This window comes from Anolis carolinensis, chromosome 1 (assembly GCF_035594765.1).
Source record: "Anolis carolinensis isolate JA03-04 chromosome 1, rAnoCar3.1.pri, whole genome shotgun sequence".
In the NCBI taxonomy this organism is placed as follows: Eukaryota; Metazoa; Chordata; class Lepidosauria; order Squamata; family Dactyloidae; genus Anolis; species Anolis carolinensis.
The window spans coordinates 219,792,766-219,816,874 of NC_085841.1; the positions used below are offsets into that span (position 1 = coordinate 219,792,766).

The following is a 24,109-nucleotide window of genomic DNA, read 5'->3' on the forward strand; positions in this document are numbered from 1 at the left end:
TTATATTCTGCCGTATCTCCCCGGGGGGATTCATAAAGAAAACACCCATCACCTGGCACTCCCCTAGTATGCCAGAAGGTACTGTCGTGGTCATCAACAATGTCATTTCTCCTTTCTCAGGAACATACTTCATGATCCTATCTTCTTGGACAATATTCTGGTTTGGAACTCAATGTACACTAGCGCCGGAGGCATTAGAGCACATTTGCTGAGGACTTCTGACACAATTATCTTCACAATAAAACCCATGGGACCCAAATGGGACATGGTAATTCCTTCAAGAAACTATGTATTCCTTTTGTCTCCTGGTCATCCTGTCCCGTCAGCCACTGGAGAGCAGGAATCTGCATTGGAAGTGGGAAATGCTCTCTGATTGGCTGGCGGGTGCTGCGGTCCCGCCTTTCAAAGGGAATCCTCCCAGCTCGCCATGACGTCAAGGCCGGCTCCTCCAATCAGCGCAAAGCTGGCTCCAGCTGGGGTATGAGTGAGAAAAACAAAGGATTCCACTGTATAACATATTGGTTTCCTTTAATGGCTTACCGCAAGCTGTTATCCTTTCCAGTTGGAATGAATTGAATACCTTGGTGGCTTTCTTCTTTAACTGATTAGACTTCTTCATTGGAGAACATTGGGTTATATAACTTTTTCATCTTACCAGGCACAGATCCTTAGGTGGCCCATGGCTGGTATCGATTACTTGTTTAACGGGTCTCGGTATCCGTGATGGGGATTTCCCTATCCACTGTCCAGATCTCACTATCCGCAACTGCCTTAAATTGTTTGATTTCGTTATGAGAACACTATTTCTTTCTGAACTCCCTGCATTAGCTTTGTGTTATAGGTTCTATATCTAACACATCCAATATGTTACTATACACAATATACAGTTTCTCAAAAAGTGGTGTAACACAAATGACATACATATTTTTACATCTACTTTTGAATAAAATTGATTGTTATTCTTCAAAGCATGAGGAACGTCTTCATATGCAAATGTTTCTGATGTTTTTTCCATGTCAAATCCAGAAGATCTAGCACCTTAAAAGGCTTTCTGTGTAACTGCATTCGAATACAGCAGGTAATAAGCTGGGTCTCTCAGTTCTCCGATGCATTCAATGGTATATACTCTAGTTCAGTGGTTTCTAAACTTATTTGGCCTACCGCCCCCATCCCAAAAAAAATATTACTCAGCGCCCCCTGTAAAGGGGGTGCGGCTTAGGGGGTGGCCGTGGCTCCTGCTCAAGAGGGCGGGGCTGAGCCTCTCCCCTAGTCCAAGATGCATGGCTGGGAGGTGTATGTGTGTGTGTGTGATTGAGATATATATATATATATATATATATATATATATATATATATATATATATATATGGCACTTATGGTCCCTGAATATGTGTTTGTGTGTGTGTGTATATATATATCTTATATATACATAGTCATACACACTGTGTGGAGAATATTTGGCCACAGAGGAGGAACCTTCCCGGGAGCAAGGCCTAATAATAATAATAATAATAATAATAAATCATCCCAACAAAGGATTCCCCCAGGCAGGAAGCAGTCAAGCTTTGAAGTTGAAAGGCTATTCAATGCTAATCAACCTTGAATCTATATGACCAACAGAAAATACTGGAGAGGTTGGGGGGGGGGGGGTTGCTCTTGATTTTGGGGAGTGACAGTTCAACTACATCCAGAGAGCACTGTGAACCCAAATAATGATGGATCCGAACTAAACTTGGCATACAGACCCAACTTGGCCAACTTTGAACACTTGGGACGGGGGTTGGGGATGATTGAGCTATGATTCTGGGAGCTGTAGTTCACCCACATCATTATGCATTTTCTAATGGGAGCATTCATAAAAATGAGAAAACTGGTTTTTCTAATAAATAGTGTTTGTTGGAAATGACAACCTTGATGTTACTTGGGCCCCTTCCACACAGCTGAATAAAATCCCAGATTATCTGCTTTGAACCCAGACCAGGCCCGTCGCGGGCTCCAGTCCCCCCTCCTCCCTCCCTCCCTCCCTGGCCTCGCTGCTCCTCCTCTGTCCTGGCCTGGGGCCCTCCGCCACCCCCTTCTTCCTGAGGAGGAGGAGGAGGCCGAGACATCTTCTTCCTTCCCTCCGACAGTGACTCCGTCGGTAGCAGCATGCACCTCAGGAGCAGGGAGAAGCGGGTGGCAGAGGACCCCCGGCCTGGCCAGGCTGGAGGTAATGAAGAAAACGCCTTGGCCTCCTCCGAGGCACGGAGGGCTCTCGCTTGTGTGCTCTCTCCTTCGCCACGCCAGGCCCTGGGGCTGCCAAGGAGCCCAGGCACGGAGGCAGCGGCGGCGCGGGGCTTCTTCGCACCTTCCCCGCCTTCCCGACTTTGGAGGGGTGCTGGGAGCCTCCCAGCACACCCCCCAAAGCTAGGAAGGGGGGGAATTGCGAAGAAGCCCCGTGCTGCCGCTTCTTCGCCTCCTCCTCCGCCTGGCGGGCTGTGAGGGGCCGGGGGGCTGGTTGAACCGCCCCTGCATGTGGAGCCTGTCAGGACACAGGGGGCAGGGCTATAGGAGGGGGCGGGGCCTCTTCCCAAATGCCTGGCCGTCCCCCTGAATCGCTCCAGCGCCCACCGGGGGGCAGTAGCGCCCACTTTGGGAATCACTGCTCTAGTTCTTAAAACTTGATTCAGTCTCTTCTATGGGTAGCAATGTTTGCAGTGTGAACTCAGTTCACTCTTCTGCACAGAAGTGACCTCATTCTTATACTAAACACAGCATTAGTTGCCAGTTTATTGATCTTCCAAGTCTCTGGAACATAGTGGCTTGGTTTTCAGATATATAAACATACCTTAACTTGTGTAAGTGCGAAGTATCTCTGCTCACACACAGCTTCCAACAATGATTCCTAGTATCTTATGGCCTGCCACTTGGGAGGCTCCTTGATGTTACAGTGTATACAGATTAAAGATGCTTCATAGAAGACTGAAAACTTTGCAAGGAAGCAGAGCAATTGCCCGTCTCAGTCCACAACACTTGGCAATTTTAAGTTCTTATTGTTTAGCTTTCTGTTTTGAATCAGCTATACTGGGCTTTTACTTCACTATTTCTGTTAATTACATTGTCCATTACTAAAAGATACAACAGAACATCAAATACAACAAGCACTTTGAGAAAGTGTGTGTGAGGTTTTAATGCTTTCAAATATAAACATTGCACTGGGAAGGTAGGAGAAATATAATTATTCATAATGAAGAAATGAATACAGTAGAGTTCCGGTTATCAGACTTCTGGTTATCTGACCTACTGTATTATCCAACAAGCTTGCCGGAGGGACGAGACTCTTCCCTTTGGCAAGCACCTGGGGCCCGCATTTTGGGGAGGCTGGGGCGCGTTGCCTAGCAACGCGAACCAGGCTTCCCTAAACGGGGCGGGCGCTGGCTGAAGGGACGAGGCTTGTCCCTCAGGCCAGTTCCCGCACTTTGGGCCTCTCTGCAGGTCATGATCCAGCAAGGTTTCCTCCTTCTTCTCCTCTTCTTTAAAGTGGAGTGAGCTGCTCCTAGTGGCTTTGTTGCCTTTCTTTTCTCCTCCAGGGCACAACAGTTTGAGAAGTGTAGGAGAAGGATGCATCAGTGCCTCCAAGTTTCATCCTTCCCTTGAGCAACTATCATATCACCTGTTAGGGTCATGCTGCACAGTTTCTGAAATAACTAGATCATTGATTAAATAGCCAACTATGTAATAACTTATCTCATTCACACACAGTGCATCAATACTGTAGGACTTTTGTTCAAGGACATCAAGCCAGAAGACATTCCCTATTAGCACTCCTTACTTGGGAAATACAAGGAAATTCTGTTCCCAGCCTTTCCAACCCCAAGACAACCTCTTAAATGTGTGAAGTAAAATAAGTAGTGACAATGCATAGCTAGATCTCCCAGCACTATGACAAACACCCATCATGTAATCTATACATGATGGCAGCCCTCATTCAAATGTCTTGGTAGAGTCAACAAAGATTTTTACTTAAGACTGTCCTGTTTAAATGTTCCTATATTTGTGAATTTTAAATGGTTATATTGATGCTTTTATATTAAGCCGCTTTGAGTCCCCTTAGAGGGAGATAAAGTGGGATATAAATAAATATAATAATAATAAATAATAAGTTTATATTGTGAAACTGAGACAAAAGCCATTGCTGTCATAATACAAAAAAGAAGAATGCTAATGTAGACATTCAGAAGTTAGAATTGGTTTAGGTCTGCTTTATTTTACAATGAAAAAGCTGGATATTTGTTTTGCATTTCAGCATTTACCTGGTAGACAGGTAAGTGAAAAGGCTGATGAGAAAAGGGCCTTTTACTGTGTTTGGCACAGAAATCAAGCTGAGAAATGACAATAGTCTATTCAAGGAAAGATTGAGCAAAAGTTAGGGAAACTAGTTGTCAATATATCTGGTGCATGAGCTGATGCTGGAGTTAAAACTGCTGGAAGAAACATTAACAACTTTAGATATGCAGATGATACCACTCTGATTATTTATTTATTTATTTATTTATTTACATCATTTATATTCCACCCTTCTCACCCCGAAGGGGACTCAGGGCGGATCACATTACACATATTAGGCAAACATTCAATGCCTTTTTAACACAGGACAAAGACGAACAACATAGCTCCAAGCGGGCCTCGAACTTATGACCTCCTGGTCAGTAACTCATTGCTCTCCCGTCTGCGCCACAGCCCTGATGGCTGAAAGTGAGGAGGAGCTGAGGAGCCTTATCACCAAGGTGAAAGAAGAAAGTGCAAAAGGTGGGTTGCAGTTAGACATCACGAAAACCAAGATTATGGCAATGTGGAGAAAACATGGAGGTAGTGACAGACTTTATATTTCTAGGAGCGAAGATTACTGCAGACACAGACTGCAGCCAGGAAATCAGAAGACGTTTACTTCTTGGGAGGAGAGCAATGACCAACCTCGATAAAATAGTGAAGAGTAGAGACATCACACTGGCAACAAAGATCCACATAGTTAAAGCAATGGTATTCCCCATAGTAACCTATGGATGTGAGAACTGGACCATAAGGAAGGTTGAGCGAAAGAAGATAGATGCTTTTGAACAGAATCTTCTTTTGGAGGAAGATTCTGAGAGTGCCTTGGACTGCAAGAAGATCCAACCAGTCCATACTCCAAGAAAGAATGCCCGGCTGCTCACTGGAGGGAAGGATACGAGAGGCAAAGATGAAGTACTTTGGCCACATCATGAGAAGACAGGAAAGCTTGGAGAGGAGAATGATGCTGGGGAAAATGGAAGGAAAAAGGAAGAGGGGCCGACCAAGGGCAAGATGGATGGATGGTATCCTTGAAGTGACTGGCTTGACCTTGAAAGAGCTGGAGGTGGCCACCACCGACAGGAAGTTCTGGTGTGGGCTAGTCCATGAGGTTACGAAGAGTCGGAAGCGACTGAATGAATAAACAACAACGAGCTGATGCCTCCATCCACTGATGCCTCAATCCACAATACCAATGTTTTGCAACCGCAGTTTTCAGGTTTCCTATTGTAATCTTGAATACTAGCCTATCGTACAGAATGAACAGAAGTACTTAAAAAAGAGTTTTTGAAAAAAACCCCCAATAATCTAGTAAAGGTATATGAGAGAAAGCAGTGGAAAAAAATATATAGCCATTGATCATGAAGAGTCAGCCATCACCTCATCATACCATCACAATGTAATGCTTCATGAAACACAAATAATAACAACGACAACAACAATAATAATAATACCCACAACAACAATTTGAAGTGAGTAGAATTTCCTTTCAGTGGCATGGCTTGGGGGAATTCTTTTAAAGTTATAGTGTTCCTTGCATTAGGAATGTGCTGCCATGGTCATAACAAAGCTTTTCTCTTCAAGCAAAACACAAAACCTCAGTGGTCCTCATTCATTTCAGCTTGGCAATTTAGCAGGTCCTTTGCTGATACAGTTGCGTTTGCATATGCATAGAAGCAGCCACCCTACAGATCTGTAATTTCATTCTCAACAGTAGTTGCTAGTTGTTTATTTCAATAAACAAAATTATAGCCTTAAAAGTCATTACTGAAGTTTACTAACTTTCCTTCTCATGAGTGAAAAGTTTTCTATATTACATTATACTAAATTAGATACAAGCCTAATACGGTTAAAACATTATCTATGGCTTTCACAACTGATGAACAGAGGATGCATGGGAATAAACTCCGTATATATTTTCATTTTCCATTCATATAATTCCTCTTATGAACATAGACAAGTGTTTCATGAAAATTCAAGTCATGTTGGACTTGTCAAGTATCAACATACTAAATGATATGATCAACATTTATGAGAATAACTACAACATTTTAGAAGAAGAATAACCGCCCCCGGTGGCACAGCAGGATAAACCACTGAGCTGCCAAACTTGATGACTGAAAGGTCAGCTGTTCGAATCCGGGGAGTGGGGTGAGCTCCCAATGTTAGCCCCAGCTTCTGCCAACCTAGTAGTTCGAAAGCATGCAAATGTGAGTAGCTCAACAGGTATCGCTCCGGCGGGAAGCTAACGGCGCTCTATGAAGTCATGCCAGCCACATGACCTTGGAGGTGTCTACGGACAATGCTGGCTCTTCAGCTTAGAAATGGAGATGAGCACCAACCTGAAGAGTCAGACACTAATAGACTTAATGTCAGAAGAAAACCTTTACCTTTACTTAAGCACATTTTTCTGAAAATGTGCAGTTTAACAGTGTGTGCCATAAGAAAAAGCCTGAACCTTTGTTGGACTAATCGACAAATACACCACTACTCCCTTTTTTCTGAATGCTATTCTATCCTTTCTACCTATTGAAGAAGCCCATGAAGCTTCAGTAGTTAGTGTGATATATTTTTTGATTGGCCCACTAATGGCATCAGCACAAAATGGGTTTGGAGTCTGTTGTTTTCATATTTAACTAACAAAAACAGAATGGTCTTCCTATTTTCCATTTACCATACAGAACAAAAATAGCTTAATTTAAAAACATCTTTCATATGTTTAGGTTCACTTCAATCTAGATAATGGCTAAACATCTTGTTGGTTAATTATAAGGGGAAAGATTGCAAAGACTTGTTCTGGCCACCCTGCAATATTTTCAATTCTTATATTAGAAATATTTCTCAATAGTTTTATAGCTCCATTTCTCCTATCTCTTCATGCTGATGAAAACAAGCTGTATGTAACAGAAAAAATTACTTACATGAGCACCTCTAAAGTTGTTTAAATGATTAAGGTGTGGCTTCCTTAATTATTTTGCAAAACAGAAGCCCACTGTAAATAAGAGTTATTAACTAAAATAAAAGGAAGTTCAAGAGGCAGGAGCAAACAGTACTGAAGCCTCAGTTTGAGCTGAATAAAAGTACATAATTGTATTGGAAAACATTCAGCTCTGGGCTCTCTGCCATACAGGAAGAGTGTTTAATTATCAACACTGACCTAGCAATATCAACAGAAGACCAAATTTTCAAAAACTGCCTGTAATTTCTTAATGCACTTGATTCTTTCCCTTCCAAAAAGGAGACAAGGCTCATCATTTATCTTTGAACTTATTCATGAACTGCAAAGTATATACAGTTTTCTGCAAGTACTAGATAATAATTTGAAATGTGCATAGGAGAAATATATGCACTTTCCAAAGGTGCAATTCAAATGTATTCAAACTGATACCATTTATCAAGAGGTTTCCAAATTAATATTCAAAATAATGTTTATATGATGTATTAGAGAAGTAACTTTGAATTTTTAATTACCTAGGATACCATTCAACATCATGCAATCTACTTTTCACTTGCATCATGGAACTTTCCTCTTTCCCTCATCCATTATGGCAGCAGATGCTGTCCCAGTGGTAGATGGACAGAATTGGCTTCCATTCTTAATATTGCTGCAAAAATGGCAACCTTCAATCAATGGGCAACCTTCAATCAACCAAATCAATCATTTTATGATTTAAGCTGCAATATTTCAATTGCAATCTTGTAAACCTTCTTGAAAGCAAGTACTACTGAGCCAGACTAATATTCTGGCAAACTTGGATTTCAATCCCCATTTGGCTACAGAAATCAATTGGATAAGTCACATTTTCTCAATCTCAGAGGAGAATGTAGAGGATTTTCAAATAAAATATAGAGGATTCCTAAAATTGCCAAAATTGAAGAGGTTTTGGTTTCAACTGCCACCAAAATTATGGCGGATTCAAATTTGCTACCTCTACTAATGCTGCCACCAATGTTATATTCAGGAGCCTCTTCTATGTTAGGATATTGAAAGAGTCACACGTGACACTTTATGTGAGGAAAAACAAGACGTTTATTTATTCTTAAATAGTAAAGATGCGTAGAGGTTTTAATAACAAGTTAGGCTTTTCTCTTACAATGGATGGTTTTATATCTTGAATTCTGTGGAAATATGTTTCTTCACACAGGAAATACAAACCGGACAATTTGAACCTTTAAATCCACTTCTCCTGAGATTTAACATCAGCACTCTAAGCTATAGAGTCTCAATATACAGTAGTCCTCAGCCTTACTTTTCTGAAGGCTTTAACTATATTCCTCAAAGAGGTTTCTTTTTGAAAACACAGTTCCCAAAAACTATCTCAATCTCCACACTTCAAACTCCAACTCTCTAACTGACTGAATTCGAAACTGAACTAAATAAATTCTTCTGGCTGCATAGCTCACTTTGGCTATGCCTATCTCCAGCTGCTAAGCAACTCTTCCCATTTGCACCAGCCAATCAGACTGCAGCTACAGTAATGGCTGCCTGATCGCTCCTCCCCCTTGCTCTGCAAAATGGCCACTCACCAACCTGGTAAGGTAGGTAAGATCCATTACAAAGGGCAATGGCAAACATACATACATACCCCAAACAAATCTTGCCAAGAACTTCCATGACATGTTCACTTTAGCCTTACCACAGGCCACTAATGCTATAAGAATAATTAAAGAATTCATTTAGGCTTCTTCTTCTGAATAATTATGGCTATAATCTGAAATCCTGTGCACTCTTTGTTTGGAAGCCAGTCTCATAGAATACCATGAAACATCTGAACAAACATAAAGACAACAGAGCTAAAATGACTTATTTAACATGTCAGAAAAACTATTGCTAGGTAAGAAAGGAGTGCCAACAAGGACCTTCAGAAACGAAATACTATCCTAGGTTGTAGATTCAGGTTCCTCCTAGTGGTAAGCAGGGCTGATGTCACACAGGCTTTCGCAAGAGGCAATATCAGGACTTGCTTATACTGCAGCCTTCAAAAACAATTACTTCATTCTAGTGGCAGTTTCTTTCAAGTGAACATTGCTCAAGCCTTCACAATCATGTTCAACTTCATCAAAAGCCAAACAGTCTTCACATTAACTGCTATCCTGCTTACTAAACTCTTTCAGTAGAGAAAAATATACTAAGCTAGTCCATCATACTTTTTCCTTATGGATCACTATTAGAGATTGGAAATCTACTTTTGACTTACATGTAAGCACTTGGTGTTAGGTGTCACAATACTTTCCTAGGCAGAGAAGTCTAACAAACAGGTGTTTCTCAGAAATATAAGGAAATAAAGAATTTTTACATAACATTCATATGATAGATTTTAAGTTTTGGAGACGTATATAGTCACCAAGTCCTGTCAACATCAATTTTGACCAGCCAGATATGTGAGCTTTCCTCATCCATGTCAATGCGTTGATAGCATTTTGTTGCTGTGTATGTGTAAAAACCGGTCAAAGTAGATACTGAATTCTTCTTATTTCTCTGGATTTCCTCCTCCCGCCACCCTTTGTTGTAAAAGGAGGCCAAGGTAGATATTGAATCCTTCATATGTCTGTCTTCCAAACAATGCAAAATTTACTATATTTTCTTCACTACCTGTTTGCTCCTGAAAAAGATTTCTGAATTTCTCTTCACAAATTTTAACATCTCATGTCAGTTTCAACATGCCTTGTATCAACATATTCCTACTATATCAAGGCACCCATCTTTTTTGTGAAAGTGTTTTTTAAGTTACTAAAATGGTTATAGCTGAATGGAACATTACTAAAATAAAATTAAGTTCTCTACGGCAGTGGTTCTCAATCTGTGGGTCCCCAGGTGTTTTGGCCTGCAACTCCCAGAAATCTCAGCCAGTTTACAAGCTGTTAGAATTTCTGGGAGTTGAAAGCCAAAACATCTAGGGACCCACAGGTTGAGAACCATTGCTCTACAGCAAAGGAAAGGACAATGCTGGTTGCCACTCAGATGCAGCTCAAACATTTTGTGTCCCTCTCCCCAAAGTTACCCACATTTTAAAACAATTTTGACTGATTTTTCAGCCAAGATCAGCACAAAAATGCCCAAACTGCTACTACCACTTTGCAGTTGGGGCTCCTTATCCCTCACAATCCTCCTATTTTTACCAATGTTCATCAAAACCAAGTTGTAAAGCTGACCTGAAAGGTCTCTGAACTCTCTACAGCTGTACATTCAAGAGGAGGTATGGAAGTAAATTCCTTGGAACATTGGGGGGAGATTATCACATGATTGATGGGAATCTTCATGTGTATCCTTGGATGTGTATCCTTATTATTATTACAATGTCTGCTGGTAAGTTTCCACTGATCCTTGAGTCCTGACCAATTTCATGTCAGAAGAATGAAGCTAAGAAGATGGAGCTATAAGACCAAGTGAGTGACCTGGTATAGAAGACACCTGACCCTGAGCTGCTGCTTCTGAAACAGAACAGTTCATCTCTTTCTGATGAGAGGAGGTCTCCTGAAGGGATCTCTTAGGACAGTGGTTCTCAACGTGAGGTCCCAAGATGTTTTTGGCCTTCAACTCCCAGAAATCCTAACAGCTGTAAACTGGCTGGGATTTCTAGGAGATGTAGACCAAAAACATCTCGGGACCCCAGGTTGAGAACCACTGTCTTAAGAGCAAGCCTTACCAAGAAGCCAGAGACTATAGGGAGAGATAGAGGCTGTAGGGACTGCTATGGAGCACTGACCTCAAGTCACAGTAATGGAGAGGACTATTCTTCTCAGTTTGTTTATAAAGTAGTGCCTTAATGCATAAACCCTGATTTTGTACGGTTTAAGATCTGAAGGCCAGGGAGTGAGAAGACAACCTTATGATTATCACCTTAAAAAAGCATACTTGGAACTATTTGTCTTCTTTCATGATAGTTCCCACTCCAAGTTGGTGCAATTTTTAAACGATGCGAAGGATGCTACAAAAAAAATCCCTCAGGAAGGAAAAAGCCCAAGCAGCAGCCAAATCCAAGAGGTGCCAAATAAAGCCATAATCAGAAACAATCCGTAGTCAAAAAGGTAGTGTCAGGCTGAGAGGCAAAACAACAAGACAATGATGAAATACAAGGGACAAAAATCCAAAAACCAATAGAGTCAAACATAACAGTCAATCTGAAACATTTCTAGCAATGCTGCTGCTGCAGCAGCAAAAGAAAAAGAACTGAGGATTAAGTTGGGAAGGGCACTATATAATGATGGCTAGGGCGGGCATGGGAATAGCTAAATAGCTTATTTATGTAATAGTCTGGATTGTTCTGAACAATGAACTGTATGCAGATAACCTATCTGTGCGAATCAGAGACCACAAAGAAGATATGCTTAATCTCTAAGCAGGAGAAAATTCAAATGAAATTTTTAAATTCAATTATTGACCAAACCCAAAAATCAAAGCCCAAATATCTACAAATATTTTCTTAAAATATATATACCTGTTCTTTTACAGAAGCTAGAATAGTGGTGGCAGTAGCCTCTGTTTCCATGGCTGGGCTTGTGGAAGATTCCTGGGTGGTCTGTTGCAGCCCTTCTTCCAAAGGAGTCTGCTCAGGAGCTGGCATGTTGCCTGGAAAAAAAAGTTTGATATTGATGTTTATGTCTTTGACATCTTACCTCTTCTCCACTAAAGCATTCCTCGTGGATACTGAGGATCTTCTTACGTTTTGCTCCAAAAATGACACAGATATATTGTTTTGCCCAAGGAGGGCTTATATTGAAGAGGTGGTCTAGACAAGAGGTATATATATCTCTTATCTAAAAGCAAACAGAAATATATATATAAATATAACTGAATATAGATTCCATGTTTGCTGCAACTTTCCATATTAATCTAATTCTGAAAATGGTCAGTTTTCAACCCAGTTTCATATAATAATAATAATAATAATAATAATAATAATAATAATAATAATAATTCATTTATTTATATACTTCGTATCTACCTAAATGAATTCAGGGCAGTTTCCAATAAAAAATTGCAAACATTCAATGCCACAATGCACTAACAAAGAGAAATAAACAACCTCCCAGATCCCAAAAGAAATTCATAACTATAACAAAATTAAAATAACAGATAAACAAAAATTAAGTAATAATACAATTGATCAACCACTGCATATCTAACATTAGAACACGATAGAAATGTAAACAAAACTAAATCTGAAGTTTTAAGGGTGCTTCTCTGTGACTCTAAATAAACTATGCTACCCCCATTACTTCTATATCAACATTTTTTCATGGCTTTAAGAGGGTCAAATTCCCATGGATGTATGTTCAGGTAGTCTTTGTACACATTGTCTGTTTATCGCATTAAACCATATTATATTTGGTGGAAACAAGATTATCATGTTTAGACTTCACACAACTAAATAAAGACAAGGATTGAGGAGGAAAAGCAAGATGACTGCAATTAAAGATTTTATCAGGAGCATTTTCTTCTTCATATATTTAAAATTAGATGAGAACAATAAAAAAACTGAAGAAAAAATGAGTGTAGCTTTAGATTATTAAATATGGTTTTCTGTGGGCGAGCAGATGGTGACTACTGGATGGCATATGTTCTGTATCAGAAACTAGAGTTGATGTGGTCTATCCAATGCAATTTTCTGAATCAGCACCCCAAATAACCAAGCCGAATCTCGACCAAAAACTGATTTGTAACCCTTTTGGTACTAATGTTGGAGAGCGGTCCGTGGTCAAGTGGGCTATGGTCAAAGTGGTCCATGGTCAAAAAAAGGTTGGGAACCACTGGTTTAAACTATGGTTTGCTAGTAAAAATGAACTGCCATGCTGCATTTTTTTTCCGTGTCAGGAGCGACTTGAGAAACTGCAAGTCGCTTCTGGAGTGAGAGAATTGGCCGTCTGCAAGGACTTTGCCCAGGGGATGCCCGGATGTTTTGATGTTTTACCATCCTTGTGGGAGGCTTCTCTCATGTCCCCGCATGGAGCTGGAGCTGATAGAAGGAGCTCATCCGCGCTCTCCCCGGGTGGGATTTGAACCTGGCAGCTTGCAGATCAGCAGCCCAACCTTCAAGTCACAAGGCTTTAACCCACTACTCCACCATGCCGCAAAATGATTCATGTCTAAAAAGTGTGTCACAAACATGAAAAGTTTGGAAAGCTCAGTTTTAGAGGATTAGTCATGTAAATTTCCTGCTGCAAGCTACTAATACACATATCCAATTCATATAGAATGCCTTCAATATATATTTATATCACTCTTGGCTTTCCATATTCTGTTGTTTTACACACTGGAATTGAAATGGATTTGAGTTCACTATCATATGATCTTCACAACTTATTTAATAGTACTATGAAGGTGTATGCATGTGTGTGTACAGGCAGTCCCCAAGTTACAGGCAAGACAGGTTTGTTCCTAAGTTGAATTTGTATGTAAGTTGGAACAGGTACATTTTTAATAATAATAATAATTTTATGCCTTACTCGTCTCTCTTCATGACTCAAGGCGGGTTACAGAACAAGTAAAACATATAAACACTGCCAAAACACTACAAATGCACATATTAAAACGTGCCTCTATAAAAGCTACACACCAAAATGTATCTCTATAAAATACGTATTAAAATACACAAAACAGAGATTAAACAAAGGATATGTATTTAAAATTCATGGTTAAAAACTGTCTGGGTAGGCCTACCAGAAGAGATAGGTCTTTACATGGTTTTTAAATTCCGACAGCTCATTTAGCTGTAGGGAGTTCTTCCAGCAGGTTATTCCATAGTCTTGGGACAGCCGATTAAAAGGTCCTCTGGGTGGTGGATGGATATATACATCTTTGGATAGCATAGAGAAGGGTGAACATTTCTGTGGTGTTTGTTTTGTTGTCTGTGCCCCTGTTCAGAAAGGTTTGCCTAACTTTCTGTTCCTGTGATAAATGGATCTTAGAAAAAAAAAGATTTGTTGTGGAAACAACTATGGTGAGGAAGCTTCAGTAGAGACACCTTTCTCCCACAATAACCCTTTCAGGAGTGAATTTCACTTTCCAAGTGGTAGATTTTTTTACTTCCTGCTGTCTCACTTCCATTCTGAACTATGAATAAATTGTAAGTTTGATGTTTGTAACTCAGGGACTGCCTATATATGTGTGTGTATATATAGTATATATTGCTGCACAAAGCTAAGCAAACAAATTGGCACTTGATTGCTGCACAGAAATGTGTCAATAATGCCCATGGCAGAAATTATAGTTGGAAATCCTGAGAATGCAACTATTTGCCTTAACCATTAAATTTTTAGCTATATGTCTTTGTTTAAGGGAGCCCCGGTGGCGAGGTACCGCTCAGGCGGGAAGGTAACGGCGCTCCATGCAGTCATGCCGGCCACATGACCTTGGAGGTGTCTGTGGACAACGCCAGCTCTTCGGCTTAGAAATGGAGATGAGCACCCAGAGTCAGACATGACTGGACTTAACATCAGAGGAAACCTTTACCTTTGTTTTAAACTTGTAATGTATTGTTTTTACTACATGTGAGGCATTTAATTTTGCCATTTACTTAATGTGCACTGCTTTGAGTCCCCCCAGGGGTGAGAAAAGCAGTATAAAAGTGCAAAAAATAATTAATCAATTATCCCTAGTTTGTTAATTTTTTGTACATTCTTGGCACAATTGCTCCACCTTAGTGATATGGTGGTGGGGTGGGGGGACATAACTGATAAACAGAACAGTTCAAATCTTTCCAGAGATTCTTAGCTGGAATGTGGTCTGAACTTTCACTGCCCTATTCTAAGGTGAAGTGTGCATGAACATTTCTGTAAGGCTCTAGATGCTTCTGGTGTGCTGTGTATACTTCTATACTTTATAGTCTGAGTATACTTCTGTACTTTATAGTAGGAAAATAAGTCAGCATGAGTTCTTCCAATTTCAAAAGGTTTCATTGCCCAGAAGAATTTCTTACTAAGTATTACCAGACAAGGCATTACTTACAAGCCCAAAAACCTTTTCCTCTACTTTGGAAAATCATGTCTTTTTGATTAAATGCTCTGAGCCATATCTGTTCTTAAATTCCATCTGCCTAGTCCTTTCCTTTGGAATATATTCCAAAACTCAGTCATATTGTTCTTGCCTTTCTTCACACATTTCCTAGTAAAGTTACACAGACTGTATGAAGACGGGACAAGTCTGGCATAAGATACACAAGGTGTGTTTGCATTATTTCTACTATATAAACCTATTAGTTTAAATGTAGTTCTTAATGAGCCATACATGTTTGCCTTCCGACAGGTGCAATATACTGAACTAATATTTTCAAAGAGCAAAGGATTCCAAGGTTGTCTTGAGTGGCAACATTTAACTTTAAGAATCAATTTCATGAAGAACCAGTAGTCTGAACATACAGTTCAGGACCCCCATTGCCTTGCCTCTAGGAAGATTTGATGCTGTTGTCTAGCATCTGAAATACCATTCCAGCGTGGATATGGTTCATTTCTTCTAGAGCAATTCATCTTGTATTTTTCAACACTGCATTTTATCTGCCATTTCAGTGGACAAATGTTTTTTAATAAATTCATTCAACAACTCTTCTGTTCCTAGCTAAAGTCAACGGCAAATTTTGTTACTTCTCTACTCAGATTGTCATAAGATACCGATTAGTATGGAATTATTAATCCCACATTTCCAAAAAAGATATTTGACTGCAGGGGAAAGCTTCCATTTAGAACATAGATTGGCAGGGTGATTGGACTAGATGGCCCTTGGAGATCTCTTTCAACTACATAATGCTATGATTCTACAAAGAGGATATCTAGTAGGTCTTTCTTTCATAAAATTACTGTAAATCAAAGATGACTCAACAGCAACTGGTCTTCCACTCCCGGGCAAAAACCTTTTTATGGAAGTAGGCCTTCCCAGACAACACATAAGAGCAGTTATTTCTGCCGGATAAGATTCGGATGGCCAAAGATTTGGAGCTCTGAGTTGGTTAGTTTAATGTTTTAACTTGTTAGGACAACCTCAGTGGCCTGAGGGATTTTAGAGATAATTATATATGTGATTATTTTTATGTTTATTCATATGTATTTACATTCTGTTTTATGCTATGTCTGAATTTATTGTTTATTTGTTGGGTGGGTGGATCGCTGGTTTTGTATATTATGTAATTGCCTTTTTATTTTTGAATGCTGCTTTGAGTCCTATCCATGGGATAGAAGCAGAATAAAAGTAAACTAACAACAACAACAACAACAACCAGAGCAAAGGACAAGGCAAGTTAAAAACATACAGATCCAGAAAAAATATACTCTATAACAACATTTTTGAGACAGTCTCACATAATAATAATAGTAATAAAAAAACTTATATACTGTCCTATCTTCTCAAGAGGACTCAGGGCAGTTTCCAGCATAAAGCAAAACATTCAATTGCCAAAAGGAGACCATACAACAAAGTTAAACATAATAAAAATAATAAACACAATAAAACTAGAACATACCATTCTACTAAAATAACCACAAAAAATTAAAACCCAGTTTCAATATGATCCATTAACGGGTTCAAAATACCAATGACCAAAACTTCAGGATGGACATGGCCAACAATGAAGGGCTAGGCAAAGACTAGTGCATCAGAATATCATAGGGCCAGGAAGAGGATAAAGTGCAAAGCAGGGTCCTAGTTGACAACTGGGGAAGTGGGGCTAGGGACTAATCCTGCTCTAAAACCTGCAGGAACTACCAGGTCCTTGCGAAAAGAGGACAGTGTAGGGGCTTGCCTGATCTCTCTGGGGAGGGCGTTCAGAGTCAGGGGGCCACCACCGAAAAGGCCCTCTTACAGCCATTCTGAAACTCCAAAATTCCCAATAGGTGTGTGCACTAAGATTCTTAAAAAAACAACAACCAAGCAACAGTTCCATTTGTTTTTTTAACACATTTAACTCAGACGTAAGAACTGAGAGATGACAGCACATTTTATTTCAGTGGTTAACTACAAAAAACACAGTTAGTGATCTCTCCTTGGAATTATTTACATGCAGTTTCCTTCTTACTACACAAAGTATCTCTTCTGATATTTTCTTTTCATGAAGAATTGTGTGCACAGGTTTGTTTATGTGTATACACACATAATAAATACCTACAGAGTAGGAAAATTACCTTTAGCAATAGAGTCCTCCAGCCAGTATGCCCACTGGCTTTTCTGGGAATTGTAGTCAAAGTAACTTCTGAATATTGGCACTAAGATGCCACCACTTCCCTACTCTTTGGCATTTCCTGTTTCAGAGGCATTGTTTCATCCTGAACTGTATTTGTTGAGATGAGTATTAGTTTCTGTTTTCAGCACAGCAACATCATATATTTTTCCTTCCCAGCTATATCTTGAACAGCTTCTGCTCCTCAACATCACCATTCTTTTGTGAAAACACGACTATGATTTGGGTACTGGTCATGTCTCTTGAAATATATAAGATAGGCTCTAATGGAAACTATGGGGAAAGACCAACTTTCTCTGTTTTGAAAACACCTCACTATAAGACATTCACACCATTTGGCAGAGTATATAAACATAAAATTCCACAGATGCATTTTCCAAACATCTTGAACAAATACAACTGTATCTGATGCAATTCAACTTCATTAGGCAAGATTGTTTTTGCCATGAAAATTATTTTTACATCCCCACTCCTGAAAACTACCTCTTCTTAGACAGTTACAACTAGGTAGAATGACCCAACAAGATTACTGATCTCTTTAAAAGGCTTGGTCTTGGACTTTCATCCCCCCTCCCCAAACACGTCTTTATAACAAACTTTCTCAATTTGCTTGTTGCCTCTGCCATAGGTCAGAAAATTGGAGAGGGGTAAATTCAGTCAGCACATTCTCTCAGTATGCCTTTATTTGGGGTATATATCAGAGAGATTTTCTGTTGTGACTAGAAATGACTTTTCATAGTGGCTGCATTTGAATATAATCCAAGATCATGGTTTAGTGCAGCATGCATGATCTGCAATGATGAATGTGCAGCTGGTACATTCCCCTGGCCTTTCCCTTCTTCTGCACAGAAAAAGACATTTGGAAACGTTTCCTTTACTGTAGCTTGTCATTTCATCTGGCATGACAAAAGTGGTAAACACTGCATTTATGTGCCTTCAAACTGTCAACTTAAGGTGAGCCCATAAATTTCATAGGATTTTCTTAAGCAAAAAATACTCAGTGGTGGTTTTGCCAGTTCCCTTTCTTCTGAAATATAGATACAGCATTTGGTATTTGTTGGTTGTTTCCCACCCAAATGCTAACCAGATCTGATCCACTTCCAAGATCAGATGGGCTTGGGTGCCTTTAGGGTACTTAGCCACTAACTATAATTAATTTTAAGCAAGCTAGATTAAGAATTGCAGCTTTTGAAGGAGGCTTGTTGATATGAACTATACTTCCCATCTCTGCTAACATTGGTAACTGCAGTTAACTAAAAGTGAATGCTTTTGATACTTTTCTTGAACATATGGAAAGTTGTGTGTGAAAGATGGGCCTCCTAACACACAGAGAACACATGACACTATTACATTTTTGGGGTGACAAAGGTCACAACTTTTTTATTGGTTACAGCTGAAAATGGATTGGAAATCAACATACATGGGTCCTGGATCTTGGCATTGGTCAGCTGAGCCAATAAAACAAGACAATAGAGGTCAACCTAACCTATACTAATGTTTCTACCTAGCCATCAATGGCAAAAAACAAAACAAATAACAAACAAAAAAACAAGAGGGGGCACTGTGTGTGAAGGCTCCTGTCCAACTGCTGAACTGTCCTAGTGCCCAATGTAGAAAGCAAAACCAGATCGAGGGCACATAGCAAATGCCCCCAAGCTGTAACACCTGCAAATATAGCTTCACAAAAGAACAAAACACAGGTCAGGGTGGGCAGGATGAGAGCTCAAAAACAACTGAGCTTGAGGACCTGCTTACATTCAGGACAGGCAGACTGGAGCAAAGAAGTTTTTCCTCAAGTCTGTCTCCTCCAACCAATCAGCTTGAACTGCAAGGTTCAAATTGATTGGCTGCTCATTCTTGCTCTCCCGACTGGGAGTACAAAGTGCAGCAGAAGGCAGGGTCTGGAAAGCAACTGCTCTGCCCATATGTTGGTCAGAGAATAAAACAGTAGATGGTAGAAGGAGCCCAAGATTAACCCAAAGTTATGGATATTGCACTAAAAATGTTTTAGTCAGATTTTAAAAGAGACATTTTAAGATGTAATTATTTTTTTATTTTAGTTTTGAAATTTTGTATATTTTTTTCCAACACTTAAAAACTTCTTTGATTGGCATTTTACTACCAGAGAATCCAGTCAGAGTTAAAGTCTTCCTCTGATTTTAAAAAGTAATTTGCTTCAACTATGCAGATCAGGTACACTGATCAGGTTGCTAATGTTAAATAGATTCCAATGGAATTAGATACAAAATTGCTTAGGTTCACAGTTTATTTATTTTATTTACTTACTGCAGTTATATACCACTTTTCTTGCCCCAGGGGGGACTCAAAGCGGTTTACAACATAAGAATGGCAAAATTCAATGCCAACCATACATGTGAAAACATAGCAAACAGATCAAATCATAAACAATAAAATGAACAACATCAGGTGTACTTATCAAACAACACAAAAGTAACAAAAATAGAAATTAAATATACAAATCAAACTTTTAGGACATGTTAATTAATAGATCTAATATTAGTAAACAGTTAAAACATTACACGTAAAAAGAGAGTTGAGACATGTATCTTCAGTTCTTCGCCTGGCTTAGTGATTCTTCCATTTTAATAGTTAGAATAATTCTAGGAGAGGGGGGAATAAGGCTTCATCTCCAATATGTGTGCATATGTCTAAAATGTAAATCTAGTAGTAGGAAGATATATTAAAGTGGGGAGATCTGATCAGCTTCAGAGCCTGAACTATTTGCAGGAGACAACAGCTTTCCACTTAACAATTTTTGAAAGTATGCATTAAGGGTCTGAAGTGCTGCCTTCGTACAATATTTAATAAAATGCCTGAATTCAACATTCAAATTTCTTTCCGTTGTCAAGCTCACTAGAACAGATATTCTAGTAAAGCCATAGAGGCCAAAATGTTCTGTCTACATGAAATGTGGTCCTGTAGCATTAATATATTTTTAAAGTGTCCTAGCAGAGTAATATTAAAAAGGTGACTTTCAGCTTATTACTGCCACATACTGCAATGCATGAATAGTTAGAACAAAAAAAGCACACATTATCTGGCAAGAGTTCACATAAGGCATTATATGCCCTAAAGCTTATCGAGTTTCATTTTAGTTAGACAACTTCACCTTCATTGTTTTATATAACACTGGTAGTTGAGTTGACACATGATAATTATAGCCTACTTGTTCTGATTAATCATTTTCTCTCATTTGTTTCCTAAGTGATTTACAGTGGCAGTGAATAAATACAAAGAATTGAATGAATTACTGTTCTGCTAAATTAAGTTGAAAAGATAAATATAAATACTGTAATCATTACAAACAATGAGTTATACAAATGCAAAATATGGGATCAGGATGTTAATACTTTATGTTAGGAATTACACAAAAATTATTACAAAGAGCTTGTTCAAGGTAGATGACAAACTCCACCCAAATACTTCATCATAAAAACAGTTTGAAGTAGAAGCTGGGTTACACAGCAAAATCTAGTTTCAAAAAGTCTCACGCACAAAAGGATCATACCTTACCACTTCTATTACGGCATGATCTAATTATGGGTCAGCAGCTGATAGAACGATGCACTAAGAAATTATCATTTGTCTATAGTTGCACACTATTGGCGAAATCCACTAAATGCACTACACATCTTGGTAACTTAGTTTTCTGTGTATCTTAGTATGAAAGGCAAACAAGCAAGAAAAAATACTGTAGGGTAGGAGAATGGATATGTAAAGAATGCACCTTCTATTGTTAGTTCAATGAGTAACTGCATTAACAAAATCCATGCAATAACTTCTCTGCCTAACATATGTACTACTGTAATGGCTATGGGAAATGCTAGTAAAAGGCAGAAATACTGGGGCTTGCAATAAGTTATTACGACGACTACTATTGCCAACATAACCAAGCAGGAACAAGACAAAGCAAGCCTTGGGCTCACATGCTCCTCCTTCTCGCTCCTCCTTCAGTCACCCAGGAGGAACTAGGAAGCTTTTACTTCTTTTGTTTAACTGAAACTTGTTGTGTCATTGGAAGTATATTGGACTTGGAAGTATATTTAATACTGGCCATAATTAATAGTTATGGTTTGAAGCTGAGTTCTCTGAAATTAGCAACACCTAATGTTAATAACAGCTCTGGGGCCATATGACCAAGTAATCAATGTTTTAAATTTCTCTCAGCCACTTGGGAGCTGGGGAAGAACAATATCCGAGTCCATGACTTCATGGAGCTTGTTCTCACTTGTCTATCATACTAATCTACAGTTCAGCGTAACAAGAAAGCACTTCTTTCCCCCCCCCCCCCCTCTCTCTCACACACACACAGAGTGCCAACTTAGATTGAGAGATGGTGGCCAAATAAATAATTTGTTCAAATGTCAATGATATTTACATGGGGATATAGTCATCCCTCCACATTTGCAATTTTGACTTTTTTGGATTTGATTATTCACGGCTTTGATTACAAATATTCCCTCTAGGAATTTCTAGATCCTCTATTATGACTCTATGGTCAACCTCCTCTAGTCATGCTGGAGGACAAAGAGATCCCAGGTGTGATTTTATGGTCAGCTTGCAGCAAAAGTGGACAACAGAATCATGCTAGAAGGCCTCCTGAAGACGTGTCCTCTCAGTTACAAAGCAATTTCATTTGCAGTTTTTCACTTTCACAGGGGTCTCGTGTCCCCAACTCCAGTGAATTTGAAGAGTAGACTGAAATAAAATGGTGTAACAACGAAACATGTCAGAATACATTCTTTGTAAGATCAAATACTTTATACATATCACATTGCTGTGGAAATATACAATGTTATATTGTATCCCTGTTTCTTTTTTATAATAATATATTGGAATAGAAACCACACCTACCCTGATCATTCAATTCATATGCTGCTTTTCCAACCCACTTTGCTCCACTCATTTGCCCAGCTCTTTACTCCATGACTCCTATATTACATTATTTAAATGCTACCAATCTTCACCTGGAAACTAGACAAACTCTGTTCACTGCAACCCATTCTTTGAGAAACCCCCATAAGAACATGTAAAACTGACTTTAATCTTATGCACAAAGTTTCAAACTACAGGCATGTGAACTTAGTGCAGAATAACCCAAAGAACAGGTTTAAAACTGGAGCTACTCTTATTAAAAACTAGAAAGAAAAACTGATGATAGTATGATGAGACACTATTTCTGTACTTTAGTGTAATACAGAATGTAGGCAGGGCATTTCTACTGCTTTAGTCACAATAAGACTAGACTAGACAGCTGCTTTCATATGTTCAGCAATTTCCTGTCTTGTGTAGGTGGTAGCAATTTTATCAGGTTAGCAATGTAAGACTATTCATAAATTGTAGAAGTTACTATTTTCCTTTCTTCCATGTCTTTGAGCATGAGTAGGAAACATATAATTTTCCCAGTTTCCCCATGCCATACCCAATCTCAAATAATACTGAAGACTAGTGACATGCAGAAAAAGCTCTATTAAAAAATATCAAATCCCTGGGTTTCATAGGAAGCACTTAAAACACATGTCCCACATAATGCTTGGGCTCTATGCAGGCTTCCATACATTTGTGCTGCACTCCAGCACAAAATACTCTTGGTATCTCTCTTGTGAACTATATAGCTATGGGGAAGATATGCATGGTGAAACAAGAGGTACCTCTGCTATGAAAAGCAGAAAACTTTAGGATGAGGAAAATAGGGAAAGAACCAGAGAATGATAAGGTGGCAATTCATCCTTGTCTTTGAACTTTTGTAGAAGGCATCAGACAGTCACTGAAAAAAGATCAATGCCAAGGTGGGAAGTTTTTTTTTAAAAAAAAGTTGTCTTTACAGTACAACTAATTTCTACGGGGGATACTATTCTACTTGGACCAGATGTATGCCATACAAGTACACTGGAGAACCTGGAGTTTTGTTTTGTTTTTTGAACATTTTGGGAGCAGGGGACACGGTTTTTTGGATGATGTGTGAGTGAAACTGAGAATCTCAAATCTGTTGATAGGGGGGGGGGGGTGTACTGTAATATCCCAGGTATTTTTTAATTTAAAAAGAAATACAATCAATGCACACAAAAAGTGAACATAGAATTAAACTTTTTACAGTAGTATTAGGACACTATCAAAACAAAATTCTTCAGATACCTCAAAGAAGGATGGAAAGAGGAATGGTTTTCTCTCCCTTCTTTCTGTTCAACAATGCAGCAAAAGCACTACAGGACAAAAATGCCGCACCTCCCTTTGACAATCAGTTTTCCATATATCTCAGAGTATTTAGAATAGTGATACAGTAGAGTCTCACTTATCCAACACTCACTTATCCAATGTTCTGGATTATCCAACGCATTTTTGTAGTCAATGTTTTCAATATATCATGATATTTTGGTGCTAAATTTGTAAATACAGTAATTACAACATAGCATTACTGCGTATTGAACTACTTTTTCTGTAAAATTTGTTGTCTAACATGATGTTCTGGTGCTTAATTTGTAAAATCATAATCTAATTTGATGTTTAATAGGCTTTTCCTTAATCCCTCCTTATTATCCAACATATTCGCTTATCCAACGTTCTGCCGGCCCGTTTATGTTGGATAAGTGAGACTCTACTGTATATACATATAG

At 39.0% G+C, this 24,109-nt stretch overlaps 1 protein-coding gene across 3 annotated transcripts in view; it reads right to left on the reverse strand.

Moving 5' to 3' along the window:
• Positions 1-24,109, reverse strand: part of pkp4 (plakophilin 4) — a 149,883-nt gene that overhangs the window by 105,069 nt on the left and 20,705 nt on the right. For all 3 annotated transcript variants that reach the window (XM_008119250.3, XM_008119251.3, XM_003226443.4), the window contains exon 2: positions 11,748-11,878. In XM_008119250.3, the coding sequence (XP_008117457.2) occupies positions 11,748-11,873 (126 nt within the window). In that variant the 5' untranslated portion in view covers positions 11,874-11,878. The remainder of the gene's footprint in view (positions 1-11,747; positions 11,879-24,109) is intronic.